At 41.3% G+C, this 19562-nt stretch overlaps 1 protein-coding gene across 5 annotated transcripts in view; it reads right to left on the reverse strand.

Moving 5' to 3' along the window:
* GALNT13 (polypeptide N-acetylgalactosaminyltransferase 13) overlaps positions 1 to 19562 on the reverse strand; it is a 1280472-nt gene that overhangs the window by 106734 nt on the left and 1154176 nt on the right. For 2 of the 5 annotated variants that reach the window (XM_069616425.1, XM_069616423.1), the window contains one exon: positions 4096 to 4291. The exons of 2 other annotated variants lie outside the window; for them this stretch is intronic. In XM_069616425.1, coding sequence (XP_069472526.1) covers positions 4106 to 4291 — 186 coding nt within the window. In that variant the 3' untranslated portion in view covers positions 4096 to 4105. Of the gene's footprint in view, positions 1 to 2394; positions 3847 to 4095; positions 4292 to 19562 lie in introns of those variants that run through there. One more of the 5 variants, XM_069616424.1, reaches the window with a different exon arrangement.

The following is a 19562-nucleotide window of genomic DNA, read 5'->3' on the forward strand; positions in this document are numbered from 1 at the left end:
CTCCCTACCAGCGGCCACATGTTTCTTATATACATTAGACCTTTTCTGAGAAGGGATCTGCAAACAGGATGAGTCGAATGAGTTGTCCTTGAACTCTCCTTACTTTGACAATTTTGCTAGTTTGTACGGCATGTTAGAAGTTGTATCCTCCTAGTGAGCAGATATTTCCATGTTATGGCGCTTGTGCGACGTTTTTGCCACACCTTTAGCCTTTGACAACGTAGAGTCTTGATTTCTGCTCTTACAAGCTTTATTTAATGAGAGTAGGTTCAGAAGGACGTTATTTACAATGTCCAGGAAATCACGTTGTGCACCGTGCTTTGTAATTGCAGGCACTGGGCAGTCTGTTGATGTACTTCTGTTTGTCAATATCGATTGATCACAAATCTCACCATTTCCCCTAAATATGTGCTCCTGCTCCTCATTCCAGCCTTCTGAGAGTTTGTCATTTGGCATTGGGCAATTCAAAGTTTCTCAATCGCCTGACTAATCCGGCTCTTGGGCTCGGTGCAGCAAAGGTGGTGTTGTCAGCACTGGCGAGCTGACCCCAATAGGCTCCAACACACTCAGACCCGCATCGATAGTGCGGCACTCGACTCCATTGGCCTCGTTCGTCAGCACTCCACAATCCAGGCCGTCCACCGGCCGCTGCCTCCCCCGCCACGCACACGTCTGCAACGACTCCAACCAAGTTGCTTCCTCGCTTGCTCTATGGATTCCAACGGGGACAACCACTCCTGTCTGAGGTAACGTAACATCTACAGGTACAGGTGATGTTGCAGACAGAATGTTATGTGTGTTATAAGTGATATTACTTGCTGACTTATTTAGTCCTCGTTGATCGTGTGATAGCGATATGTGCGCCGTCATACTCTTGGACAACTATACTTCATTATCTGTCCCAGACAAAACTTTATGGATTGCAGTTTTTTGATGGGCGGGCACACAATTTTCCGAAAATACTTCATCGTATGTATCCTCAAATGGTGTTAAGGAAATTACAGTGCTTTGCAGTTTGCTAACTAATGAATCAGTGATTGCATCAGATGTCGATGTACATCAATGATAATGACTTACGTTCTTAGCCCGCACTTGTAGCCTCATAGAGCTTTCTTCACCTTCTCCAACACATTTACGTTTTTTCTGTGCTCGAGTCTTCAGCATTGCTGCGGGTGTCGCCGCATGGGACTGTTGTTGTTCAGCGGGCATATTTGTAGACTTATCGCCCCGCCACTCGCCAAACAGCCCAACAGCCAACGTCACACCCCTTTGCTCCTCAGGGCTGTTAGCGTTGCAAGGGCGGAGGAGGCGGACTTATGTACCAGCTGACCGATTGAGCAGGCAGCTGAGATGTTAAAGGTACAGACACACGCATCTCCGCCATCACACAGGAACTTCCAAGGTAGAAAAATAAATGTAAAGAAAAAGCGAGTCTATTCTGTCTGCAACACTTGCCACAGCCCAACAGCCAACGTCACAGCCCTTTTCTCCTCAGAGCTCATAATACAATTGAATTTCTGAAAAAGAATGCATCACTCTTTCCTCAAACATGTATCATGCAATGCGGCTCTTTTCATGCTTGCTTATCCTATTTGGCATATTAAATGTGTCAGAAACCTGTCCCCAGAAAAGTGTTTGTGTGACTAACGTCAGAACTATTTTCAGAACAGTAGAACATTGTATCATATATTTGACATGGAAGTCTATGATACAAAGGGGCATAGAAGAACAGTATATTAACTGATGAAAAAATATAAATAAAAATCAACATCAATTTGACAAGATGTCTGCAATCCTAGTTTTTTACATTTCATAGAAAATGTATCATACTGAACTGTTATGAGCTATACACAACCTTGAATGTTGTCAAAAAAGGGACTATGATATTGCATTATGTAAACTATGTTGGTCTCCTCCATAGGAAGCTACTAGCAATCATTCCCCATTCTGAATGCTGTATCCTCCTATTGTGATGTCAGAAAAGAGGACCATGGAATTCCTCATAAATTGCTGTGACATCTGAGCAGGGGGTTCCAGCATTTTATCTGGCAAGTAGGTTTGTTTTTTCCTTTTCAAATAGCTGGGTAGCTCTGAGGCGAGAGGATAAGGAACTTGGTATGTTCCCAGTTGTACGCATTTCCCTCATGTCTCCCTTAATGCCCTGTTCAATGCTGTCCCATTGTAGGGGGGTGGAAAAGAGATGGAGGAGGGGCCAGCACAGCATACAATTATAGATGAGTAGTGTTAAGTTAGGAAGCGAACGCAACTTTTGGTTGTTTATTTATTATTAAAGTAAACGGACCGCAAGACACAGCAGGCGCCCTCCTGAAGAGGCTGGCTCCAACTGCCCTTTTGTAACAAAAGAAAACATTGCAAACATTCTGAATAGAACCAACACATACATAAGCTCCAGATGGAATAAGGTTACATCACAATGTCATTACCTAGTATCATGTCAAACTACGGTAAATATGACACTTTCCACAGTCATAAGAAACCAATCCCAACAAGTAGCTTCCGACCACGATCTGTGTTGCACCAGGGAGTCCTGAGTAACATCATGGACAACTCGAGCTTCACTTTGTCTATCCAATACATCACTTATTATTACAGTGATCCAGCTTGGTACTGATGAATCAGTGCATTTCCTTTCTTCGTATTCCTTATCAACTTGAAGAGTATCTTTCATAGGTATGAGTTCGCTCATTTGTTATGCTGCCCTTTTCACACACCACAAGCTGTGCTGCCAACATTGTTTTCATATTCCATACATGACAATTACCATGCAGGAACATTTTCTGCTTGTCAGCCAATCTGGGGCCAGATTATCAAAGATGTGCACTGATACTAAAAAGTGAGCACATGTTTTGATGATACAGAATGGAGCCAACACGTTTTGTCACAATCCATATTATCCAAAAACATTTGCACAGGCAGAAAAACAAATCATTCTTTTTTTTGCACTATGTTTGCGGCATACCATACAAATACATCTATTTGCTACATTTCTCTTGATATTGCCCACCAAACATAGTCAAAAAAACATTCTGGTTCATTTTTGCCTCTGTTAAAACATGTTTAGATAATACAAATTGGGGCTAAATCTGTTTTCTCTATTCCCAATTATCTAAGCACTAAAATCGGTGCTAAATTTATTTGCTTCACTTTTTTTGCACCAGTTACAAACTTTTGAGAATCTGGCCCCAGGAGTCTTGGAATTTAGGCAATAACTGTTTATATTTTCTTTGCATTTCCAAGGATGCCGCTTCCTTCTTCATGACTAATGTCTGCTTCAGGTGTATGCCTACTTGCCTCTCCCCTGTCAGGGAGTGTGCTTGGTCTCACTCCTCTTTCCCCTTGACCATTACCTTACCAGAATGTGTATGTATTCCCTTCATCTTGCCAGGTCCTGACTTTCTGAAGCTTTGTTTTGTGGTATACACCAAGTCTAATTTTCTGGGTCGAAGCTGTTCATTTTATGAACATTGACTGTGATCTTCACTTCAAGGAATGTTAGCAGGAACTGGACTTCATATTCACTTCTACGTGGATAATGGATTTCTGGTTTGCTTGCATAACACATTCTATTGGGCTATCAAAAGGAAAACCCAATTCCCGAACTTGACAGCTTCATGCGTAGCCGGGTTTTAGTAACATTCGTTCTGACATCACCCTGGGGCATAGGTGATGCCAGCAAAGTATTGAATCCAAATAAGCATTAACAGTCCTCAGCACTGGACCCTTAACTTGCGCTGTAGGCAGAAGGCTGGCAGTAATGCACACATCCTCAGGCGCTGTCACTAAAATGTGCAATGTGAGAAACCTTGAAAATGCAAACTACAAAACCTGCACCAAAAACCAAAAAAAAATGTATAATTACTCTAGGCGCTTGATTTAGTGGAATATTCGGTTTACGACAGCAGCAACACAGAGGGACCAAACTTGGTGAACAATGAAAAAACATCATGCAATTTGCTGGTACAACATAATGCTGAGTTCTCAACAGGGCAAGTGTTTGTAACATTTACAGTGTTCACGAACATTAAACACATGTCTATATCGCTACTATGACACAATACAATGTGGAATACTAACCTTAAACGCGCTATAGAAAATAATCAGTAGGGCTGTAAAAAATGTTCCTAAATACTTCCAGCCTGGTGTAGTTCCTTAGCATCCACATTTGTAAAGGGCTACCATTACAAAACTCCACAGTAGGACCAAAGGAACCGTCCTCTATTGCGCTCAACGTCAGACAGGACTGAGTTATGACATGAAGAAATGAGCGAGTCTGTATGGCAGAAAAGAAAGATGCAACTATAAATAGAATGGCAACAAAGAAAACAAATCAATACCAAAGCATGAAATGCAGTGTCTGGTGGGCCCTGTTGGGTACATGCAGGCTTTCGGGAAACTTTGCAAACATTCTCCAGCTGGACTTACACGCCCAAGTAACCCTTTCAGTGTCTGTCCCACACACCAAGAACACACAGTGCTGGAATGCTATGAATCTCATTTGAAATGCAGTGGTGGATGGAGGTCCTAAAGGGAACACGTGACCACTTTTTAATGCAATGAATCTCATTTGAAATGCAGTGGTGGATGGAGGTCCTAAAGGGAACACGTGACCACTTTTTAATGCAATGGATCTCATTTGAAATGCAGTGGTGGATGGAGGTCCTAAAGGGAACACGTGACCATTTTTTAATGCAATGAATCTCATTTGAAATGCAGTGGTGGATGGAGGTCCTAAAGGGAACACGTGCCCACTTTTTTGGGATGAACGTATATACACCCAATGGTGGCTCAGCGTGTTGATCTAAATATTTGATAGCGCTTTACTTAGAAGGCTAGGAGAGCTGCTTGCTGCACTGGGCCTGGGGACTTCTGCTGTTAGTATGTAGGAAATCGTAGGAATCCCAGAGTGTGTGGAAGTGCAAGTAAGACAGTTTCTATTCACATGTCTTCCCCTGGAGTCGCGGAAAAGCACAGCATTAAATCCCACCACCAGCAAAGCGCACCCAGCACACATCTATGTAGATGGGTGGCCCATGTCCTGTGCATTATGGGATCAATGCACGTGCCGGTAGTGTGACCATCACTTCAATAAACATGGAGTGGTAGCTTGGGAGACACTTGCTCTTGCAGTCCTGCCTTTGCCATGCAAGCAAGTCCTCTTTGAGTATCAGGGGACCTGCATACAGGACATGATTTACACTTTGGCTGAGCATGTTTGAATGGCCCCCTCAACATAAAATAATTGGGATTTTCAACGGTTTTAATGTTCACTCGTCTTTTCTAGAACTTATTTTGGCGGCACTTAGAATCAAAGTATCACGGATCTGTCTTCAAAATGTATACAATGAAGTTATAGTTGTCATTTTATGAAGTGAGCATATGGAGGGGAGTGGTGTGTGTTGCATAAAACAATACTGTGAATGCATTATATATTTTCAGTATGAGATGGATTATTGAGCATAAACAATATATGGAGGAGTATATATCATGCATTTGCACCTGGGTGCACAACCAATCAGACGTCTGAAAATGGGGACAAGAACACAGTATAGTCCCCACGTTTTCACAGCCACATCCCAGACTGTCGCCATCTTGATTGTGAGAAGGAAACAGGGAGCCCCTCCCTTTTGCTTTCCCATGCCCCCACCCTCCCCTTTCCACTCCAAGACTTCCTGCATCCTTCCCAAACCTCTTCCTCCCCACTCCCAGATGGACCAGGGCTTAATGCTCTGGTTGAGGCACCCCATCCCGTTAACGGCACCCACATTAGAGATAGAAAAGGGAGTAAGTGCATTTTCTATTTGCCATCACAGAGGCCATCATGTTCATTTCTTTTTCATTGGAGATTCAGCTCACACAATATTTGCAGAGCCCATATTCCGTGAAAAAATAAAAACAATTAAAACATCTGGGATGCAAATAGCAATTTCAGCCTTTTCAGGAGGTGTTTACATGGCCAGTAATTACCCTAATATGTTGTGGTGGAGATTTGTAATGGCATGCCATTGTTGGGAAGGGGGCAGCCTGTCCCACCTCCCTAAATGCTTTAGAGTGAGGCGAGATGCATTCGAAGCACTATGATGGGTCAAGAGGGAGGAAGGCCGGTGAAAGGACCACCCCCCAATATAAAGCGCCCCACCTCAATATAATAAATTATAATCAACCCAAAAAGATGTTAGTGATCTTAGTTAAGAGACAAGGCCTGCGCTGCAAATGTGGCATTGCATGCATTAGGCTCAAATTGTGAGATGAGGGAAATATCCAGCCATGCCTGAGCTCCCTTGAGGACAGCCCGCACCCCCAACCGCCACAACTCCTATTAATTGTTCTAACAGTGTTGCATAGATGTGTTTTTTACTCAAGAGGAATGTGCCCTACAAGGCCGCAATCAGAGAATGGCGCCTGGTGTGCATGTCATCTCACAATGGCCAAAACATGACCCGTCCTAACCGCAGGCAACCATGAGTTATATTCCATATAACTGACTGAGTCCTGAGACCCCAGAATTCCATGGCACCAGGTGCCCTCTGACCACCAACCCTAAAAGTAACAAGTTCTGAACGTTCAAAGAGTATGGACATTGCATGTCTTTGAAATACAATCGTGTGATTTATATTGCAAGGTGCTAGGAGTGATATATTATAGTTTAAAACAAGAGACCTTGGAGCCGGATGGTGCGGAAGGGAGTGAGTGAACTGTGTGTGGAAGTCAGAGTGCCCCATAACCACCTTTGAGCCAGCCCTAAAATCTGTTACGTGCAAAGTATAACGACAAAGTAGCAATGTGATAGGAGTGTAGTTAATTTGTTCTTTGACCTTCGACGTGATCAGATGATGATCACTGTAGCACCCACGTGATGGAAGACAGACGGAATGGGCTGGAACCAATGATCTGGCATCTATTATGCAGCAGGCGGATCATGTATAGGCGCACACCAACCAGCCGGACAGGTTTCTACTGTATATATTGCGTCATTAGTGACACTGTTTTTCTTTATAAGATTCTGCTTGTACTGCTTTTTGGCAGAACGCTCTTGGCAGCAGAGTCCTTTATTGTTACGCTCATCTGTGTATGAGATTAAAACATCTTATCTTTACAAGATCGACTTGGGCCTTTCTTCCCTAGAGGTTGTTTTCTCTCTGGTGTGAGCATCAGGGATTTGCCTTCACCATTACCAGCCATTTATGGCCCCCAATACGCGGTTCTGCTCCAATCAAAATCATTGTTTTTAATGAGTAAGGGGAGGGAATTGATGATTTGTTGACAGCATACTTTCTTATAAGCCATGGTCCTTCTCTCAAGCACTAGTGTCAATAATGGGCATGCATACCACTGACTGAAACCTCAAAATACATTTATTTGTATAGCTGAATCCCAGATATCATTGCACAAAGGTTAGAAAGGTTGTGCTTGAGAAATGCATGCGTTCAACCAATCTCAACCAAGTGGAATTGCTTTAGTGTGAATCATACCACATGTTTTTGATAGTTATAGGATAAGTAAATTGAAATGTTTACTCGATTATAAAATGCAATTCTAAAACAGATTATAATAGTCTGAGCTAATCACTATCACCAAATTATAATGTTTGAGTAAGCTGGCATTACATTTGAATTGGTAAGAGTTAGCCTGTATAAACACTTAAAATCGAATATGACTGCTCATAATAAGGAAATGTGATTATATTGTCTGCGGGCCAATAGTATGTATTTCTTCTAAATTAAACTAAATGTGCTAATACAAATACTTGTATTTTAGTGAAGTTGTGCACATCAATGGACGTCCTCCATTTTGTATCTTTGTGATTAATCAAGTATGACATATATATGCATGCATGCATCCATTAATATCTATTATGTTCATACCTTTTTCACATGCTAACAGACTATTTTGACACTGCTAACAGGTTCATTGGTGCTGACAATTATTATAAAATGGCATCTCAAAGTTAGCAAAATGTATGGATATTGAGAAGTGTGTTCACAAGCAGCAGACACAATTTCTGGGGCCAGGTTATCGAACAATTGCAACCGTGCAAAACATTGAGCAAATGATTAAGTAATACGGAATGGAAAAAAGATTCTTTCACAATGTTCACTGTGTAAAAATGTTTTTTTTTTGTTTTTGTTGCCCTAAGGCAAACAGGAATCAGACCCTTTGTGTACTATTACCAAACTTTGGGAAGGCTAGTTGAACAGTGCCTTGAGGTTTCCAGAAAGTTATACATCTGAATGATTAATCAATATGTTCAAGTGTGTGGTAGCCAACACCAACTTAAAAATACTGCAACAAAGCTCACACACTGATAACTATGCGCATGCCCAACTATAATTCAGGCAAAGATGATGAACAACAATGATTTAATAAAAGGTTATACCGAATGAAAAGCGCGAATGCTCCCACAGGATTTCCAAAAACGAAATGCTCCAAATGAAATAAAGGATGTCAGGTTAGGAGCATTTCATTTTTGGAAATCCTGTGAGCGTGTTTGCGCTTTTCATTCCATATAACTTTAAACTTACCACTCACACAATATGATGCTGGCGACATAACCATGCAACCAAATTACATGCACTTGAGAAAAAGTGTAAAAGATGGCTAGAGATTTTTGTTTCAATAATTTAATTGAATTATGTTCTAACAACAATTGTAAAAAGAAACATTTGCCACTGTGAAACCTTGAGAAAGACCCAGATGGGTTGAAACACATGTTGGATAGGGTAAAAATATGATTTGTTACTATTCCGTTTTCAATAAATAACTGTTATTCGTCATCTATGTGTCGGAATTATAGTTGGAAATGTGCGTAGTTATCAGTGTGTACACTTTGTTAGGGTATTTCTGTACTGTTTGCTGCATGACATGAACAGAAAAATGTTTTCTGCATTCTTATTCCGCTTACCCTGTTTTCGTTGCAGCACTTTTAAATCTGGAATTTGACCTGTGTTGTTTTCACCGTGGCCGTTTTTGCTGCATTTTTCTTTAAACAAAATATTTGTGTTGGGTTTTTGTGATAGGGTATTTGGGTCTGGTGGGTGATATGGTGAGGCGCTGGAGGTGAATTTGGGGGGGGGAAGTACCCCATGTAAAAAAGACATGCAGTGAAAACAGCTGTGGCGAAAACACCACAGGAAAAATTACATTAGAAATGGCTGGGATGAAAACAGAGGAAACCTTTTATTCATATTCCACATCCAACAAGGTAAAGAAAATAGGCTGCTTCATGTTTGGCCTAGCAAACACATTTTAGATAATATTGGGTGTGGCTAAATCAGTTGTCTCCATTCTGTATTAACTAATTGATGCTGTAGTGGAGCAGTTAGATGCATTTACTCTAGTTTCAGCAGTACAACGTCCTTTCACCGTGGGATATTTTATGCAGGGTTTTTTGCCGCAAATGTTTTTCTTTTTTAAAAACATCAAATTTTTTAGGGCGGTTAGTAAATATATATATTTGGGGTGTGGGTATTTGGGAATAAATACAAATTAAAGAAAAGTAGGGGGCTGGGGGAACCCCCCGAAAATAATAAAAAAAACGTTCTTGTTAAAAAAAAAATCACAGTAAAAAACCTGTGAAAAAATATCCTGCGATGAAATGACATGGAACCGTTTCAGCCCCCACATCGCTGCCATACTGGAAAAGCAGGAGAAGAGCTGCATGTGGGACCCCCATGTGTTGTCTATATACCGCATTGAGTGTACAAGAGACAATATGCACTCAGACAACCGTTTCGAATGTACCCTCTTACTGAGAGAGAGTGGAAGCACAGGAACGACTTGAGGAAGCAAGAGGTCACAACAGCCCCGCAGGAAGTTGCAAGGGATACCAAGAATACTAACATGGGTGGATGTGTGAGATACAGAAGACGTAGGGAAAAGAAAATATAGGCAAATAAGGGAAAAAGAGTGGTATAAAACACAAGAGAACTTAGAAGGATCTATATCAAGGGAAACTGGAGGAAGGCTAGAAGACATAACAGACGAGCAAAGAACGCTGTCTTTAAGTAGAAGGATAACAGTCATACAAGTTGGGGCATAATGATGTCAGGTGAAAAAAGGGTATAAAACAAGAGAATGCGAACGAAGGGTGCATGCAGATTTTCAAAATAATCGAGTGAAGAAAAAGGTGTAAAATTGTCAGATTTAGAGGACCTCAAAGAAAGAAAACCATAATCACCACCATTTACTGAGCGATCACAAGCAAGATCGCGCAATAAGGGATGCATCCCTGCCTTACCTAAGTAGATTAAGGGCACTACCAGGACGTAGACAAACAGGCAAGACTAGCCCCTCCTACAAAACAGTTAGTATAGGCAGCCACATATATTCAATGGCAACAAATGGATAAAGACAATTTAAGATGTACATTACTGAGTTTAACTTCCAGTGCTGGGAAAAGGATTTATAAATTAGAGATAATGACATCAGAATGAAGATAGCCATAGGTGACATAAAAGGTTTGTTAGCAGCAATCAAAGGAGAGAGAACTGACGAAATTTCGAAATGAGCAGGATACTCTAGTGTGACTGCACAAAACACGACACACGATGGACCACCATTTATTAATTGCAGAGCAGATGTATTGCGAACGATCAGAGTACAATATCCCAATACATCAGACATGGGTGCGATTATGACTAGGAAAATGGAGGAGGATGAAGACTATGGGCCTCATTAAGAGCTTGCCGGTCCAGATACAATGGTACCGGTAAGCTTGCCGGTACCGTTGTATCCGGACCGGCAAACTCAGATTTGTGCTTGCGGGTGCCTTTCATTCCGCCAGGTCTGACTTGGTGGAATAAAAGGCACCCACAAGCACAGCATGCCTGTAGCACAGGCACCGTTATGAAAGGTGCCGTTGCTATAGGCATCCCCCATTCCCATTAAGCCCTATGGGGCTCAAATGGGAATGGGGATCACCCGATTCTGGCACCAGTGAAAGGGCAATTACAAGGTCCTGCACAGCGGGTATACCCCGGTAATTGCCCATTCGCGGGTGCCAAACTTTCTTGCAAGTTTGGAGGTAGCCTTGCCGGTAAATCTCCAACCTTGTAATGAGGCCCATATGTCTTGAGACACATGAACCGTGGTATAAAACAGTGGCATTATTTAACCAATTTTGTGTCTGGGACTGCCCGATCAGTGCAATGGCAGATGAAGAAACAGGTAGGAATTGAAGTGAAACCATGGCCAACAATACACTTGATGATTGTGCATCACTGCCAATTAATGCATGAGAAAAATAAGAAGAAAGCTGAGTTTAGGAAGTAGGAGGAACCAATTTTAGTCTGTAAAAACATGTCAAAAATAGCCGTAGAGGAAGCGCTGTTGATGAGTAATGAAGGTGGGGTGACACAGGAGATGCAACCAGCACAGCAAAACAACATAGTGTATTACATAGATCAGAGTGGGTACACTTTTTGGACAAGGGGAAGAGGAAATGGGCCATGAGGAGGAGGACTAGGTGTTTTCAAAACCCTCAGGGAAGAGGAGGATTTAATGATGACAACCGCAACAATGTTGGAATTGTAGGAGAATAGGACACATAGCTAGAATATGTAGAAGCAGAGAAGACATGCAGCAAAATTGGCAAGCTCCAAGAGGGGTATGGGCTATGTTCTGTAATATAATACAGAATTGCAGGAGTAGTATGCCCAAGATCACACGCTGGCTCAGATATATGTGCTGCAACCACAGCAAATACAGCAAGTGCCATTACAAATCCAATCACCAGAAGGGAAATCTAAGCAAGCACCTATGCAAACACAACAGGCATAACCCCAGCAAGGGCAGACACAACAGACTATGGTCCCACAATGGAATATGAACACAGGAGTAGGACTGTGATAGGAGGACATCTTTGCACAGATACAGGAATGAATTTATATCCAAAATAAGACAGTCCACAGAGCTACCTGATGTGTTCAGTACTATCTGTGACACCGGATCCCCAAGAGGAACCAAGAGTCAAGGTGACAAAAGGAGGCAAGACATGTTCCGTTATTGTAGACACTGGAGCAACTCATTCCTGTTTCCGTGAGGGAAAATATCCAATGTCAGGTAGCACCATGAATGTGCAGCGATTCTCTGGGATGATGAGCTTAGTTCCTTTTACAGATGATTTACCAATCTCTATAGGAGAACATTATATGTCAATGCCATTATAATATTGGTTAACATATTAGGGCATGACTTAATGACTTAATAAGTAAACTTAACATGACAATATTTTTACTGACAGAGAATAGTGTGTTTCACCCCAGGGATTATATGAATGGGAGGAAGATTATATTAGCATTTACAGTATTACAAGGAGTTCCCTTAGACATAGAAGTATTCCAGTATGGATTGACTGTTTTACTATCATGGTTACCCAGATTGATAGGTAAACTATGAAGAATACCTGATGAGTTTTTGTTTAGACCAGCAATCCCTATGGATGATGAAGAAGGGCACATTATACCCTTGGAGTTATAAGCAGCAGAAGTCAGAGAGGAAATGGGGGATCTTCATGGGACAGATGATGAGGGAAGAGAATGGAGAACAGTGATAGCCCTCATTGGAGGATACAGGCTGGCGGATTTGACAGATGAGGAGCTGTTTAAGGATGAATACTCAGATGATGATTAGTATTTTTCCTAAGTCCTACTTATAGGATTAACGTAGAGAATAGAGAAATACCGCAGATAATGGCATTTGTAAAAAAGAAACCATTATTTTTTCAGGAAGATTTAGAGAAAGTGCCAAATACTTTATGGACCACAAGACCATATGATGTGAGTCTATTAAAAGGAGTAGGAGAAGTTAAAATTAAACTCAAACCAAGCAATCTTTTACCACATGCAAAGCAATATCTCATGTCCAAAGAGATGGATCAAGGTATACTTGAGACCATTTCCACTCCAATGAAGCGAAGAACCTAGCAGCATTAGTCACAAAGTAAATTCCCACTCCTGCATGAAGTCATGTGGACACGCATGCACACGCGAAGAACATGCTTACACCATTTTGTAGATAAAGGAGAAATACATATACATACTGTCAAATGGCTTTCCTTTTCACTAGCCAAACGCAGAAATGCAAGAGAGAGAAGTATACATTGAACTAGCTTGCAACCACTTCTTCGCAACTAACCATGTGAAACTACGGGGACATATAAAGAACCTGTTAGGGCTCGATCCTTACTAATCTCTAAGGAAAATATTAGAGCATACAGTGAAATCATAGAATGACTGTAGTAAATCAGCAGTAATCCATAGGCCTAAAAAATATGGAAGAAAAGATGCAGACTCTGCAGCACAAAGCATAGAGCCAGTGTTCGAAGCCAAGCAGAATGGCGAGTGGAAAATTCCTGACTCCCAAAGAAGTTAGCCACCTGCAAAATAACACAATAAAATCCTCACTAATTGCAGATCGAAAAGTTAAGTTTTGTGGTACTCACCCACGTGACGCAGTCAAGCCGAACAATGGCCATCTACTCATGGTCGGAGCAGGAGCTGTTCCCAGCGTAGCAGACAAGATTGATACATGTGTTCTCCACTAAACATTGCAACCTGCAGGCACACTCTCATGCTAGTTGGCCATACCAGAGGCAACAATGGCGACAAACAGTCTTTCTCATTACCTGGAGAATGTACACCGAGCACAGAGAACAGAACAGGGTCTCAGGCCTGGGGAGACCCACTCCAGCCAATCCAGATGCTCAATCCCTGGAGTGGTGTGCAATGTTGCAAGGGCCAATGTTCATCGTGTGACCCTTCAACAAACTAATAGATAGTTTTGGGGAAGTCTCAGGTGAACCACCTGACATGATATGATATTGGGAATTTCTATAGGTAGTATCACCTGAGGTACCCAATGGATACATACCTTAGGTTTAAGGGATGGGTTGGTTGTTGGGACGTCACTATGAAACAAAACCAAGTGACGCGGGTTTAGGAGGTGTCATTACCAGAGATTTTGTTGTTTCCTGTATGATCCCAGTCTTTTAGAGAATAAAGACCTTTTATTTGCCCCATGGGTAATTTCTCCATTATTGCTGGGGGGAAGGGTTCAGATGGGTATCAAATACTCTAATGACATAATCGATACGAACACCACCATCCTCCGTTATACTATTACAAAGTGCTATCAGAGGACAGTTGGCTATGCTCGATCGACACAAGACTGTCTCTTCCCATCGCAATGCCAGGAGGGCTGTGAGGCAACCCAAGAAGACCGAGAATCACATGGAAGGTGCACTCAATGAAGAGGTCATCAGGAGTCACCCTGGAGAAAATCCTGCTTTCTGTCTGTAGAACACCCAGCAGACCAAAAGAGCAGGTGGTGAGCGACATCAGCTGATATTGGAGTGTAAGTATACACTCAGCTATAAGGCAAATAGGTGAAGTGGTGAACAGATGTTGGGTGTGTAGTGGTGTTGAATAATTTGGTTTGGTCAGACACTGAGGTGGATGTTACTTGTTTGTGGTTTGGGTAAGAGCTTCGGCAAGATCTGTTGTGGCTGGCTGGACCTCTCTTCCAGTATACTACTTTACCTCAATTTGGTGTTTGTAGGTGTTTCTTTCATTGTTAAATCAGCTCTTAAATCCAAGCTCCACCTATTACCCAGAATACCATTTATCCAGAATGCACTTACTCTATCACAATTGTCCCTGGACCTAGTGTGATAGCAACCTCGTCTATCTCCTCCCACTTCCCCTTACTGCCCCACCTCCCTCCAGCACTATCTGAAATGTTTTCAGGCCTAGTACAATAGTCGCTTGTTTTGTTCCTCCCCTCACTTTCTGCACCCCTCTCCCGCACCTTTTTTTTTCTCTGGCTCTAACAGAAATGTCGTCAGGCCTAGTACGGTAATCGCCTGTCTGTTTTCATTTCCTTCCCACTCTCCCGCTCCCTTCCTTATCTATGTCTTAGCTCTTGCACTATCTGAAATGTCGTCAGGACGAGTACGATAGTTAATTTCACATCCTTACGGTTCATGGCCTGTAAGAATGTCATTGTATTTTCCCTTGTTCCCTCCCTTGCCGTGAAGCGCTTTGAAACATGTTGTGTATAGGCGATATATAAATAAACTATCGTATCATATCATATCACACGCATTCGGGTAAGAGCTTCGGCAAGAGCTGTTGTGGCTGGCTGGACCTCTCTTCCAGGATACTACTTTACCTCAATTCAATGTCTGTAGGTGTTTCTATCATTGGTAAATCAGATTTTAAATCCAAGCTCTATTACCCAGAATACCACATAACCAGAACGCATGCGCATTCACACGCGCGCATTCGGTTAAGAGTTTTTACATAGCATTTGGGGTAAGCATTTATGTGTGTTGCAGCGTCCATGCCTAACTGTCAAAGTCTGGCATTACTATGTGCCTGAGATATAGTTTTGCATTATCCTTTGTTGATTAATCGTCCCACCCGCTTTGTAGCTCGTAGTGCTAAACTATATATACTATAGACGGATATGCCGTCGAAATTTGATACGTTAAAACTTATCCAGCAATTGAAGTGTATGCCCATTAAAACAGACCAACCACTGCCCTTTCATAAGAGTGCCACTCACGGAACTCAATTGTGACCTTAATCCATGTCGGCCGACATTCAACTGTTTTATCCAGCGGGTACAGGTACATCTCGATTGGCTGGTGTGTCCTGCGAGAGCACAGCAAGCAGTCTATTAACTAATGCCGTAACACCAAATCCATTTGTTAGTGACACTACTATGAAAGCTGTACCTATTACAGGAACCTCCCAAGTATTGTCCACTGACAATGACTTTACAACCTTTGCTGGTGACAATTTGAAACCTTGTGATCGCCCCTTGAGCTCAGCATTGATTTACTTATTCCTCCCTCGGTTAACCTAATTAATATTGATTCTTCTATTAAAGATAACCACTTTGATGCTTTAGCTGAGAACATGCATTTTGTGAACATTTCCATGCAAACAATTAACCCTTTACACGCCTCTACACAAAGCCAGTATTCACATCAGAACGTTACAAACCAGACGATTCCTCATTTAAATTTATCGCAATCACCTGTAAGGTTCTCCAATGCGCCCTATAATTCATCTGAATTATCCTCATTTTCCCCCCGTCATTCAAATCCAAAGGACGGGGGCCAAGATATCTCTGACCTGTCCCCATTGACTGTTCCAGCTGCCTGCTCCTTACCACAAACCACTCTATCGGCATTTAAATCTCACTATAACATCCTTTCTAAAATTGTATGAAACACTTGATGCCAGATTATCGACGCAATACACTCTAGTAGAAAAGCTATTACAGCAACAATCCTTGACTACTACAGCATTAGCGTCTTTATTGCATCACCCTACTAAAACATATGTGGAATCGCAATAAGCTTATGAAAGCAGTATTCCACAGAATGTATTAATTAAAACATGCACTGCTGAGGTCATTTAACAGCTGACTAAATATCTGGCACATGGAGTATTAATGAGTACTGAAATACCATGGTCATCAGTAACTGCTGAGCAAGTTTCCTTGCAAACTGTGACTACTGCCATTGCACCCATTACTGAACCTGACGTTATTGACCTAAAACAGAAATAATTAATTAAACCAGTAATGCTAGTAAACAGGCTCTTAAGAAAAAAAAACACAATAAAAAAATAAGAGTGACCAAGCCATTACTGCATTTTATAAACCTTTAATCAAAAATACCTTTTAATTTGAAACCTCACTTCGTGCAAAAAAATCCCAAAATATAAAATCTACCAAATTATTGAACAGGCAGCCACTAAAAGTTTCTTTAAAAATGTAACTAAACCTAAGAAAGGATTAACAGCTGCTAGCACTGCAATAACCAAAAAATATGCAAACATGAATACAAATAATTTTATATCATCTCAAGTTATAACCCAAGAACCCGAGGTCTTGGTACCTCAGAACCTCTAGTCGATCTCTTAGATGTAATAGGCACTCAAGCAAGACAACCACAAGGACCCTTGAAAAAGACGAATTCTGAGAACAAAGGATTGCAATTCCATTCTCAAATAAACAAAACACGCCAGTATGAACTCCACATCTTAGAAGAAAGATTGGCAAAAATAGAAAAGTCGGTGCATTCCCCCCCCTCGAATATCTCACCTTCTCAGATGTCAAAATGTCCAACCTATACTAACTTCAAATCCACCTTTTCAAAGCCATAATTCACAATTGCAGAACAAAGATAGAGACCAAACTAATACGCTGAGCACAAACACAAAAATCATTAGTGAACAAGCTGGCCCAAACTACCATACTCTAATAATACAATGTAGACCAAAACCTTATGATATATACCGTGCCTTGATACTTAACATCTTTGCCGAAATCTCTAGCTTGGAAGATCTTTCTTCTATTGACATAGACCAAGTAGAATTTTTAGATGACTCAAACCTGTCGTCTGCACGAATATGGATCAAGTCTGTGGTCACTTTAAATCTAATATGGCAAGCCAGATGAATGATATTTGACTTAGGCTTCACTCTCACATATGAAACATTTCAGAAAAAGAATCTTACCCAGAAAAAACAATATCCTCAAGTAAAAACCTATCAATCATTGAGTCATGAACCTGTGCCAGTTTTAAAACATGCTTTCAATTCTGTGCCTGAAAGAACAGGGAACTCAGTAAACTCAACACGTCCTATTTACACATGAACCCCTTTAACTGCATAACCATCAAAAGCAAATTCATCTTGCATACTGAAGCTGGTCAGTTGGAACACTCGTGCTCGTAGTCATCTTATTAACTGATCAAACTGAAATCGAGCAATAAGATATTGCAATGCAGGAAACATGGTTAATAGACACACCTGTCTGGAACAACTACACTGTCCTAAATATACCTGCAATACATCAACATAAGGACAGACCAATGGCGGGCCTGCTCGTGGCATCCAAAATATCATCTGGTCTGACTATGACCAAATGGGATGAACCCAATAATCATCTTCAACTTGTCAGAATTGTTTGTAACTCCTATATGATAGCTCTGGTAAATATTTATTGGAACTGTGTGACCATCTCGGATAATGCTTTCTTCACAGATACTGAATCGTTATTAGACTTAATTCTTTCTGATACATCGGTTTCTACAACATTCATAGTTGGTGACTTGAACATTCACTGCTTTCTAAATAATGCCTTGCGCAAGAATGTCTTGGTCCGCAGGTTGATGATGCTTATGGCTGATCGCCAACTACTAATGCTAAATGGAACAGTAGAAGCAGATGTTCCTTACAGACCGACATGGCGCTGCTTAAACCAACAAGCCACCATTGATTATATTTACACAGACTGTAGCACCTTTTCACTTATAGACAACTTTGTTATTCGAAGACAATCATACAGCGATCATGACCAGCTGAGGCTAGCATGGAGCTGCACCCTTACCCTCATTGTCCCTGAATAATTAAGCAATCAACTAACAGTAAATGGTGTTACTGCTAAAAAATCAATGTACTACAAAATTAAACTGTCTCAGCTTCTGACAGTCTGTATGTGGCAGCACTTCAACTGTTCGTAGAAGCTGAAAAAAGATTTTTTTAAAACATATTCAAGCACAAGCATCTGTTTGATCCTGAACTTAATAAACATAAAGCTCTCCTTCAGAAAGCAATAAGGATGGCGGAGAACTCGAAATCAGTTGATTATATTAAATACAGTTGACAATAGCGCATCATTGTCATTTGTTGCAAGAGAAAAGTCAAAAGTCAAAAGAAAGAAGAAGGAAGCTTGAAGAGGCTAAATTGGTACAGAAAAAACTATTGAAATATCCTATAGAAGGGGCAATGTTAACCATTGCTCAGCACAGGCTGCAGAATTAGTGGTACTTATGGCCTTGCTTTAGAGATTTGAAGATGAGGAATTGAAAATGTACTCTGACTCCGCCTTTGTGACAACACAGTTTTGTCATGGTGGAAAAGGAGGGTCTTCCTCTGCACAGACGGCACTCCAGTGCAACATGCGGCCCTATTGGATAAACGTATTGTAGTATTAGCACTGCCATTGACTCTAACATAAAATACTCAGCACATACTAAAAAAGAAGACAACATTTACACACGGAAACGAAGCCACAGACTTAGAAGCAAAAAAAGCAGCCTATTTCCCAAACATTTCTAATTTCAAAACAGAAAGTGCTAAACAGATTACAGGACGATGCATGTTGGTAAAGGAGGGCTTTAACATGCTGACGTTGAGCACCACAAGAAGAAAAGGATTTATGGAAAAATCAGGGGTGTTCTATATCCCCACTGAGGCAATTTGGAGACAGGATAGCACTGGAAAGCCAGTTATAGCTCTTGATTTATTGTGGGTAACATTGAAGAAACTCCAATACCCCACGCATACAACATGAGAGAGTCTAGCTGCTACAAATGCAAAAGAGTCATGCTTGCCAAATCTGTTAGAGCATGTGGCACAGTTTATTGTAAAATTGCATTGTGTGCCAGAAACCTACTGAGTGGCAAACTTTACAATTGTGAGAGGAGAAATTCCTAGACCCAATAGCCCTTTTCAGCACCTACATAT

Source organism: Ambystoma mexicanum, chromosome 9, assembly GCF_040938575.1.
Source record: "Ambystoma mexicanum isolate Mex_15411 chromosome 9, UKY_AmexF1_1, whole genome shotgun sequence".
In the NCBI taxonomy this organism is placed as follows: Eukaryota; Metazoa; Chordata; class Amphibia; order Caudata; family Ambystomatidae; genus Ambystoma; species Ambystoma mexicanum.